This window comes from Punica granatum, chromosome 1 (assembly GCF_007655135.1).
Source record: "Punica granatum isolate Tunisia-2019 chromosome 1, ASM765513v2, whole genome shotgun sequence".
In the NCBI taxonomy this organism is placed as follows: Eukaryota; Viridiplantae; Streptophyta; class Magnoliopsida; order Myrtales; family Lythraceae; genus Punica; species Punica granatum.
In genome coordinates, this window is record NC_045127.1 from 47,499,710 (window position 1) to 47,511,860 (window position 12,151).

General features: G+C 38.0%; 1 protein-coding gene across 1 annotated transcript; it reads right to left on the minus strand.

Annotated features, from left to right (window-relative positions):
• Positions 1–10,313: 10,313 nt before the first annotated feature.
• Positions 10,314–12,151, minus strand: LOC116194581 (protein DETOXIFICATION 56). Its single transcript, XM_031523434.1, has one exon. It carries the CDS (start codon positions 11,879–11,881, stop codon positions 10,400–10,402), a length of 1,482 nt encoding a protein of 493 aa, XP_031379294.1. The 5' UTR covers positions 11,882–12,151; the 3' UTR covers positions 10,314–10,399.

The following is a 12,151-nucleotide window of genomic DNA, read 5'->3' on the forward strand; positions in this document are numbered from 1 at the left end:
CCACGATGGATACCAATATGGACTATTTTCTTACCAATTTTACTTTTTATCTCTCGAAATTGCTTAGTTGTTAGCTTCTTGTTACGGCTTATTCATTCATTGTATAAAAAATGTTAAATCTTCCTTTTTTTAGAAGTGAGCTAAATATTCGGAAAAGATGTGTCGAATAATATCATAATAAAATATAAAATATAATGATTTTAGATGTTGATGAAAGTACAATCGATTAGGAGAACTTTTAGAAGGGTAATGTCAATTCCTCTAATATATATGCCAAATCGGTCCTTCAATTCTCTCACTGTGTCAATTTTGTAATTTAAAGATGAGACTAGGATTAAATTTATGTGAGGTGTTTGATTACTCAGTAAGTCGTAGGATCAACATCCTTCTATTTTAAGAAGGATAATCAATAGAATCATAATTAGTAAAATTTAATCAATCTCTTTACTGCATTTACCTATTTTACAGTTCATTAATTAAGTAATCACTGATAATTATAGATTTATTTTCTTTCATAGCCAGTTACAATTATTATTAGTAGTAATTAATTAAGAGTAGCGGCATAGCTACGGCGGAGGCCTCGAAGTCAACCCGTTAACAACTACACGTGCTTGGTCGATGATTCTGATTGGTGGATAAGCTCCAGCTAGGACGACAAGTGTGTCGTGCAGAGGGCACTTTGCGTGCTTCGCACTCCAGATGAATTTGGAAGATTCTTTAAATCGTAACCGGCGAAAAGAAAGGATTCTTCATCCAACGGCAGGGGAGAACCCACGTGACACCTGTCGGGCCCCCCGATGTGATGAAGGAGCCTTCGATGCGAAGCTGTGATTCGCGATGGGGGGAATCATGACGTACGCAAGTGATGACAGCGGCCTGCTCGCTCAGACCGGCTTTTCCTCTGTCATCGCGTTGGGCCGGTTTTCTTGTACTTCCCGGCCCATGCTTTGATATCTGCTCCCGCTTATAACAAACTTTATTCCGTATTTGTCCTCGCCTGGATACGCTTTTGCTTGGGCATATTGGTCAATTCGGTTGGATTCCTCGGGTACTCTATTATGATGACTGGCGCTTTACTTACTTATGTATTTATTTATATTTAAAATATAATGATGTGATATATGAACGAAATCTACTTGAGAAAGGAATCCATTAATTTATTCTCCATGGTTGAGAATCTAAGAATATTCTTCGCTCCAATGTTCGTGGAGAATGCCTCCATAGATCCCGAGAGGGGCAACTCCATAAGTAACTTTTTCGACGTTAATCCCGATATTTAAATGATCAACGTACCCAACTAGTTTAGTTTGAATTGGATTAACTAACTATAAGGTGAAACTATTCAAATAATGAATTTATTTATTCGTAAGATTCGAGTCTCAAATCTCATTTAAAGGAAATAGGTATCGATGTACTCGATTCAATCTATGTTGGTAACTCCATAAGTAATAATCATGCCATCTTTAATTAACCCACGAATAAATGGAAAAATTAAACTGAATTACTGTTTTTACAACTTCTCAAAGAAAAAAAGAGGAAACGGCACGTCCTTTCCGGTGAGCCATGCTGGAGCTAGATGGACTCTAATGGGCAGGGTTGGTGCTAGATTTATTAATTGTAACAAAAGATCAACATTATTTTCCACGGGATGATCCCGAGACTTACTACCATGAGCTAATGCCATCGGAAAGAATATGGCGGATGATGATCTTTAGTCTTGATGATAATATTCATGCATTTCACAAAAAGAGGTTCCAAACTCGAAACTTTGAACATCACCGAAACCTCGACTAGGAGAGGGTAAATATAAATCCAGCAAAGATACAGATACAAGCACAAGAGGGATCTTCTCCTAATTATCCGATTTGTCACGTGGCAGACGGTGCATCAAAATATTTAAATTAAATTAAACTATCTAGATAGAGCGTTGGCCGACAAGGACAGTGCTGCCGGTTCAAGTGGTTTGGCGGGAACGAGGTGGATTCCCGCCAAATCTCGTGGACTTTGCAGAGGATAATCGACCGGCACGGGAGAAAGAAAAAAGCAGCTGGCGGATGGGTCCACCGAGGTCGAAGATGAATATTTTGGAGAAAAAATTTCTTTCGGACAACCTTATAATTATAAAAAAAGTTAAAAACGATGATGATTTCACCCAAAAGTAAATAAATAAATAAAACGAAGACACTGAATAATACTAACTAAAAAAAAAAAGACGACGATTTTGAAGAATGGGATTCGATCCGGATTTGGATTATAGGACCCGAGCTTCGTGAGGGCGAACATGATTGATGAGGCATCGCAACCTTCAAAAATCAAAGGTATGGTGGGGTAAAACCTTCTAGTATCCTAAATTGATTGCACATTGCTTCTTGTGAATCGAAATACTATAAATTGGATTATGTGGCCAGGAGCAAAAGTCTATTAGGTAGCCTTTACTACATTATCATGTAAGATTATTGGTAATTTATGTCCCATTAAAAGAAATTTTCACTTTTTAAATTACTAGTTACATTACATTATCATATTTAGATTGGATTGGTAATATCATATTACTGGTAATCTAATAGTCATCCTCCCCTCTTGTAAAATATATTACCAGTTGAATAGAAAAATAGATTACCTTAACAGTATACTTCAGCCAAACACGGTAATCTTGTGGGTTTTGAAAATTTTAAATCGAAATCCACACTTTGCACTTATCGAGTACAATCAAGCTACTAGTTTTGTTATGTCATTCTCGGACATGTAATATCGACTGATTAGTTAATCCAGTCTCCTCTAAGTGAATATTCTTTGCACTTACCGTGTATCGATCATTCTTGCTTGACAAAGGTCCATGTTATTCAACCCAAATGAATCTCCAAGATCTCTTCATCCATGACATACATAAATTATTATCACTATAATTACCGAAAAAAAGTATTATTATTAATTAATTACAGAAAAGAAACAAAGAAATTTTGAAAACCTGCACTAGAGTTCAATTTGGAAAAATAATAATAATAATTTTTATCCATCATTTATATATGATATAATGATACGTGCTCGCGGGCCCGCTCTAATCGACGGACGGCGACGCGTGCCGCCCAGGCAAGGAGGGGACGGTGTCATTCCCTCATTGGTTGCCATTTTTCTTATCCGTTCTTTCTTCTGGATATTTGCTCTGTAAAAATAAATTGATTGAAGATGTCCTTTTCATTTATGCCTTTTATCTTTCCTCTTTATATATAAAAATTTGGCGCCAAATTCATGCTGCGAGAGAGAGCTCTTGGCGGGGAATTTCTTGTGGACCATGAATTTCATGCCTCGCAGGGACATAGAGAGAGAGAGAGGATAATGTGTATGCAAAAAGAACGTTAAGTGATTTTTGGATTCAAAATTCTACTTACAGTCGTATGGAAAGCTACTCGTGTCATGCGAATTATATACATATGAATTTTAGTCTACATTTGTGCGTTATTTGCAGAACTTTTCATTCCACGATATACATATATGAACCTTATCAGTTTTTACAATTAATGGGTCATTTGTAAATTTGGATTCGGTAGAGATGACTGTCTCGTAGAGGCACTTTCGTATGTTGGGAATTTTTTTCATCAAGATTGATTCAAATGCCATTTTTTTTAATTAGGAGGACCATTGAGAATGATCTCAAAACATCTTAATTATGAGACGAAAATAGAGATCACTACATTATATTCTTTTTCTCAATTAAAAGGATTTTACCTCCAAAATCTTTCCAACGATGACAAATTACCTTTTCAGAAGCAAAAATAACATTATTATATGAATAATACAAAAATTCAATCAATCATCAGTTTACCTGTATTAATAATGAACTCTCCAGTAATCAAAATATTCTAAATTTAATGTTTAAATGTGACAACTCGTGTAAATTTATAAAATATTTAATATTTATATTTTATTATACTTGGTGTATATATTTTTCTTGTAATCAATAAAAAAGAATCAACTCTCACCCAGTTGACGGGGATGTTTTATTTCTCTACCTGCCGGGCAGCCAATGGGATTATGCGTTTGTCAACCCACGTGGCAAAGCAGTCAAAGGAACCGCCGTCAATTGTCAATAGCATGAGAAGTCAAGCGTAAACGTGAAGGGAAAGCAAAGCAAAGCTAAGCAAATGGTTTTTGCTTGCCTTGCAAGGTTGATGTTTTTAATTTCTTGCCCAAAAATTTTAGGTGCGTTAGGATTCAGAGTTAAAATAATTTTGATTTTGATCATAGAAAAGAACAAATGAGATGTGATTATAAATTTGACTTGAGAAATATGTGTTTTTGTTGTGTAGTGTGTTGAGTTAAAGTTAAAGTTAAAATTTTTAACTTGAGAAATGTGTATTTTTGTTGTGTAGTGTATTGAGTTAAAGTTAAAGTTAAAATTAAAATTTTTTATTTGAGAATCCAAATGGGGCTTAAATTCCAGAAGAATATTGGAAAAAATAACAGAAACAAGAAAGATAAGACGTAGCCTGGATAGATATTCCAAAACAGTAAAATAGTTTCTTTTTCTTTTAAAAAAATAGTAATAAATTTTATTTATATAAGCGGAGAATCACATGTTATATTAAGATAATAATTATTTGAATTTTCGAAGATTTTCAAAGATGTATATGATAATTCTCTTGCTACTTGTTCGATCAATATTATAATTATGTTAAGCGAAAAATTGGTGCGAAGTTTGCCATATATACATGTAACTATGCTTGGATTTTCCCAGAAAAAAAAAACAACAAAGAAAAAGCTTGGGCATGGATCGGCTCGCCATCAATCAAAGAGATTACCAACCAGCAAGGTGTCCTTAAGGACGTACATGATCATTCTCCGCGAGTATGCTTCCAGTTTTGTCCACTCCTGGAATATGGGCAAATAAGGACGTACATGATCATGCTATGGTCTTCTCCGTCATTGAACTAGCTAGAAGCTATTACTTCGTGTTAAGTTTGGTTTTCCGCTCGATTCAAGTTCAGCTCTTGCTAATGTTCTTTTTTCTTTTTTATTTTTTCGACTTGCATGTGATTTTCCCAATAATATCATGAGTTTTTTTTTTTTGAAATATGAATCAACCGCATTTCTTGGAATAGTTTCGCTACTAATCATCAATCATGATATACGTAGCTAGGAATGATATAACTCTCTACCATGAGAGCCCCCTTAGCTTAGTCGAGAATTATGTGATAGAGAAGGCAACTCTCGTGGAAATGAAATATAGATCAATAGTATTATAATGTTGATGCTTTCTTTTTCAGTGAATCTCGTATGCTTGCTGAGCAAAATTGGGGATAACAAAAAATGGAAATATATGTAAAAATCCACTGGACCTATAAGCTATTGAGCTCATCTCCAATCCGAAAACTTGAATTGATAGATTGTGGTACATAATCTCTTATAAACTTATGGAATTCCTCTTATATTTTTAATGTGAGACTTAACTCATTATTAACTCTCAACACCCGCCCTCAACAACTGACCACGAGCCATACATTCTCTTTTGTGCTCGGGCGAGGGGGACAAGTAAAACTAACCGTGAGTTCCACACTCAGGCATGACTTAACATGAAGCGCATTCTTCGCTGTCTCGAAACTGGACCTAGCCACACTTGGGCCAACACGGGTGCATTTTTCGGCTACCCTCACAAACAGACCTTAAAACCTAGCGTGGTGTGAGTCCACACACGTGCGCGCGAAAGCATAAACTGCTCTGATACCATGTAAAAATCCACCGAACCTATAAGCTATTGGGCTCATTTCCAATGAAAAAGTTCGAACTAATAGATTGTGGTATCCAATATCTTATAAATTTGTGAAATTTCTCTTATATTTCTAACGTGGGACTTAACCCATTTTTAACTCTCATCAATATGACGTTGTTCCATCCACGACGAGAGGTTGGTGCATAATCCCTTGTAGTGCCGCGCATTGTGTTTTGGTACAAGTGGCTATATTTTATTTATAACATACGAGGCAGAGGAATGAAGCATTCGACTCCAATTTTGAGCAGAACTTTTACTGAAATTAGTGCAGTTAAATTTAAACTTTTGAGTTTGTTTGGCATTGATTTTCCCTTACAGATTTTGAATGCCCCGCTATAGTATATGTCTTTCTCTCATAAACAGCTAAATTATTTAACATTAACTTACTTATTTTTTTTCCGCAGTTGAAGAAGAGAAAAATGCATAGGTATGACACTCTGCAAAATAGTACAAATTTAGTGAGACTTAGTGGAGCAAGTTTAGTACCAGTATGTTTGCTCTGGTTGTAACGAAACATGGACTTCTAGCTAATATGTAGTGGTTTTCTTCTTTGAATTTTTTTTTTGTATTTAATAAATTCTCGTATATCCTAAAATTTCCGTAATTCAAAAAACGTTAGCTAACTTAATTGTGGTGATATTGAAATTGCTTAAAGGCCATTGAACATGAAACTACAATCTGTCTCACATTGGCTTATTGAAATATATTGCAATTTCAACTCCACTTTTTTTCGTGATTTGTTGATTAAGCATATCGTTTGATATATAATTCGTACTTGTCCTCTGTTATGGATATTTGGAGACACTTGGTTTTTTGGTTTTGGAATCTTAGGTTAATTACTTGAATGCTTTTACATTCTTTTATCAAGATTATTTCTTTCCCCAATACTAGAAATACCATTATGGTTTCTTCCGATGCGCAATTAAGGCATCTATGGGTAGGCAGGTTGATCTTTGTGGATATCATTGACAATTAATCTTTTAATTGTCTCTTCATACTTCATTTTCGCTCTAATTAACCAACAGTTAAACTTAATCATATTAAGACATTATGTTAAATTAGACATATTTTAGCGTTAAAATAATGTTTTGACTATTCTACTTCAGGTTCATATGATTTTCTAGAGCCATACTAATCAAACAATCATTTAAATGGATATTATTGTGATCTCTGGGACATGTTCTCATTAGAGAGGGATGCATCGTATGAAGTTATGACTACGAATATATCTCAAGGGGCAGTTCAGAAAAGAAAATGGATAATGAGGAACTGGAAAACTAACATGCAAGCGACTAAGCAAATTCTATTACGTAAATGGTGGGACCAATTTAAAGTAAATTAAAGCAACACATCGCATGGAAATCCTTATGCATAAATAAATAAATAAATAATCAAAGCTTACATTGTAAGGCGCTTTGAATAACTAATAAGCATATACTTAATCTTGAACAACTTATCTATGTTGTACATGCTTATTAGTTATTTATTTATTTATTTATTCATAAGGATTTTCATGCGACTTTTTACTTTAATTTACTTTAAATTGGTCCCACCATTTATGTAATAAAATCACACACTCAAAATTCTGAATGGAAAAATGTACCTTAAATTATTTAAATTTATTAATATATATCGAAGTAACGTTCTAAATTCTAATCATTAAAGAAAATATAGATATGAACAACTACAGAACTGGAAACCACGTTCAATGCACGTGGCATTCTGACTGGTAAGAGTAAAATTGATTGAAGGCTAAATTTATAGGACCAAAATTATCTTTTTTCCCTTTTCATTACATTCATTACATCGGTCTATCGTGAAAATGCAAACAATGTTTTCTTGTATATACATATAAATTATAATTTAATTATAAGTCCGAACATGTAATATAAGACCTATTCTTGATTGTCTAAATTACAGGCCATGCCTCATACAACATATGGATGCATGTTGTGTCGAACAAATTGCGATGTATCAATCTATAAATTAAAAAGAAAAACAGGAGAGAATCAAGAATGATCGTAGTGATAAAGACACTTGTGATACTTCGAGTATATCCTCTATCTATCACGTTCGTTCTGAATGCATATCGAAGTTTCAAAATTTCCTGAAATTAATTTAATATTACAATATTCTCACGTACCATGAAAGGGACCAATTACCTGTATATTGCTTTTCTACTCCTAGGCAATGCATTTATATTGTTGTAAGCGATGAAAGTCATCTTTATTGCATTGAGTATATAAATACATATATGCATTTCCCGTTTGCTTTGCTAATCATTTTTTTTTTCTTGCTGAGGCAAGTCATTGAAAGAGTAAACACACTTATCCATTGTTACGATAAGCCTATTCCATTGGCTATATATTCTAGTTAGGCTTTCCCCGTCCCGCAACCCCAATAATTAATCGAATACATTCATAAAAGTATATTTTATTTTTTTGTCGGGGCTGCGGGAGGCCAAGAAAGAAAAAAAGAAAAAAAAACATATGATATATAGATAAATAGAATTTATGCCAATTGGCAGTGTCCTGTTTCAGCGTGAAAGAGATATATGTGCCATGCAATGCAAGCTCTTGACCTGCTTATTGATATTGCAGTACATACATAACTTCAAGGGAAGTCAAAGATTAATGGATACGTCTCGTGATACAATAAATACAGTTGTGTATATAATGAATTCGCACTCGCCTTAACTTGATGTATGTACGGGGGCTTTGCTATAAACTCGAGATCCATTCGAGTAGTTCAATCTAGATTGGTGAGAAAAACTGAGATATATAATTATATATAATGCATCCGAACGAAACATATTTATCTGATTAAACAGATTTATCGTAACGTTGAAAAGTAAAACCTTAAATGGTATGATACGTCAACATACATGTCCCAGGCTACCTCGTACTGTGTCCTGCGCATGCGACTGCTGAGACCTCAGGATTGTGACAGGGGCCTTTGGGCCATTTAGCCCATATATATATACACACATACATACAAACATAAAGGAAGCGTTTGGTTTCAAGTTAAAATAACTTTAATTTTGATTTTGATTGTGGAAAAAAATAAATGAAATGGTATTATAAATAAGGCTTGGAAAACGTATATTTTTATTATTTAGTGAGTAGAGTTAAAATCAAAATTATAATTCTAAAATCATTTCATGAAACCAAATAAGTCCGCATAATTTTAAAGACAAGGATAAATTCATCAGTTTGACCATTCAGCATGTCATTTTTCTGTATGACTGACTGACCCATCCCTCTTCTCAGTCAATGCCCCAACGGAAGAGGAAGCTGATTTGCAGAAAACTGCATTTCCTGTCCGCTCGGTTTTGTCGTAGGTTTGAACTCCTCTGCTCATAATTGCGCATAGGTGCAGTCAACGGGCTTACTTTTTAAAAAATGCCAAGGTGTGCAATGTAATTGATTTATGTTGCCAAAGATAGATTGGATTTGCCGATAAATGATCAATGTCCGGCAACTGAATTAGGTACAGTTTTGTACGAGCTACCGAAGAGTCTATATCTTCGGTTTTGAATTTTCTTAATGATGGATTGCGGTAGAGCTAAAGATTACCCTGCTAGTTTATCCTAGCCAGTACCACTGCATTTAATATGTGTCCAACTATCGATTCCAAATTTGCTGGGGGGACAACTAAGATTCCTAACGTGCCAAGAGAATCTCATGACTCGTCATGAAAACTTCCATGCAAGCAGTCAATGGCACATTAAAAGCTGGGTTCTCCCATCTGCCAAACTATATAAAATAAAGAGAAATTAAAGGAAAGAGACAAATTATTCTCTGGTAAAAGCTTCGCAACTGCACATGTAATGTAAGAGGTGGTTTAATTTTTGGTATGCCTAACCACATGGGGAGATGGACTTATTTTTCCAGATTGTTCCTGTCTTTTTGCTGGATCCTAGGTGATTCCCAGAAACGGCCTTTGCTATCGATCGAAGTATAGTAAACTGACATTTAAGGCATGCAGGCAGAACTCAAATTTCAACGATCATGACATATGAAATAAGGTAGCTTTAAGATGGTGCATACTGTCGAAATACATATCCCCCCGGAACCATCGTGATTGCTGCCGTATTTAGCAGGGGGCCAGCCACCCTTACAATCGATATGTCCCCCAGGTGGGTTGTTTTACTGAATTCATCATTTTGACTAAGGCTTAATCATGCTTCCAGTTCCATGATTAATGGCTGTGTCCATTTGATAGTGGCCAAGGCCTTATGTATATACAAAACATCTGGCCATGGGCCTTCTAATTCTGTTTCTTCTTCTGTAGGCCCAATATTAATCGTCCCAATTTATAATTGTTCTTTCACTATGATGGATTGCAGTTGCCATAGAATGATTTCGGGGTATCGAACACGTGCTGATTACCCCGGTCTGCAGCTGTGACTGATGAATGTTAACATGTTACATTAGAGAATCTCACTTCGTCAGTTCGTAGGCCTCCGTTCGGGTTTGTGCTGTTCCGGAAGTATATGATATTTGTCTATGCAATTGAGATTGTCAAATGTAAATGAAACCCGATGTGTTTTGGGATTCTTAACATTCTGTTAGTGATACAATCATGGACTCGTTTACAATGGACAAGCAACGAAATGATTCAATTGGTGAATCACGTTCTTGCCACAATTTTTTGGCTGGTATTATCTTCAACATCGGCAACTTTGACGTCCTCATTCGAGGCAAGGACTTGCGCTTTCTGGGCTTCCTTGTCCCAATTGATCCTTGCGGTGAATACCACCAGCAATCCCAAGCACACTGTCATCCCAATCAAGAAGCCCACAAGCAGCCCACCGAGCCCCAGCCCGGCCCTGAAAGCTAGAAGGACCCCAACAGGCAGCGCCACAAGGTAGAATCCGCCTAGGTTTGCGTACATGGCGAGCCACGGCCTAGCAGTCCCTCGCACGATTCCTCCACACACCGCCAACGGGAAGTTGACCACTTCTACTATGGCCATCAGCGGGAGCATCTTCTTGACGCAGTTGATGGTCCCCTTGTCATGGCTGAACAACGGGCCCCATAGCCCACGGGCTAAGACCATGGTGGAGGCACCGATGAGGCCCGAGAGAATGCTCAGGCCTATAGAGACATATGCAGACTGGTATGCTTCATGGGCCCTATCCGCTCCAAGAGAGTTGGACACGCGGATGGAGGCGCACGTCGAGAGGGAGAGCATGACGGAGTAGAGGAGGTAGTCAAAGTTGAGAACGATCGCAAGCACTCCCACGGCCTGCTTGGCGTCCTCGAGGTGGCCCGTGAGGAGGACGAGGATCTCATAGCACCACCACTCGAGGCAGGTGGTGAGGCAGCACGGCCCGCTGAGCTTCAGCAACCGGGCCCATTCATGGATCCCCCACTGGTCTGAGGCCCACCACCATCCTCCCACCTCCTTCCTCCTGTTCTCGACTATCACCACGTACAGGCCCAGCACGATCACGACGATCAGGTCGGTGGCCCAAATGGCCATCGAGACACCTTCGAGGCCCTTCGCCTTCACCAGCATGATGTTTACAGGTACGTGAATGGCCAGGGCTAGGGCCGAGGCGAGCATTGTCGGGACCGTGATCCCCTGGGAGCTCAAGTAGGCCTTGAGAGGGCAGAGGAAGGAGGAGACCGCTAAGTCTGGGATGAGATAGAAGAGGTATCGCTTTGCTACAAGTGATAACTCCTTCTGCTGCCCGAAACGGATTAAAATCTTATCGACATAAAGCCACAGGAAACATATCGGGACTGAGGCCGCCAGCAGGAGAATGATTGCCATGAGGAGGGTCTTGCGGAGGAGCTTGAAGTTCTTGGCACCATATGCCTGGCCGCAGATGGGCTCCATAGCCCCACAGAGGCCGCTCAGGACCGAGAAGCCTGTGACATTAGCGAAGGTGAAGCCAAGTGTCCCACCAGCCAGCTGGAGCTCCCCAAGCCGCCCCAGGAATGCGGTCGTGATGGCCAGCTTCGTAAACCACATCAGGTTCATAGCCACGAGTGGCACTGCAATTCCGCGTTGCAGTTTTAACTCCAAGGCTGCCGCCCGAATTAAGTCGGAGGGCCATTTCCAGGCTTGACGGTTTGGTTCCGATGTCCGTGGTGTTGATGGCATCACTAATTGTATCCTTTCAAGGGCTGTTAAGGGAGAAGATTGCTTGTTTTGGGTTATGATTAGTGCAGGAGTTCCGCAAGGGTGTCTGTAAAGAAATGTAAGAAGGGCGCAAAGAAGGGCTTTTTTTGTAACAGCCAATTAAGGGTGAGAGAAAGGTTGATGTGGTGGGACTTGTGTATGAAGTGCGGGATGAGAATGCGGGGGCACGATGATGCTCGGCTTTACGTATCCCGACCTTATTCGCCACACCTCGTGGAGGCCTATTTCATG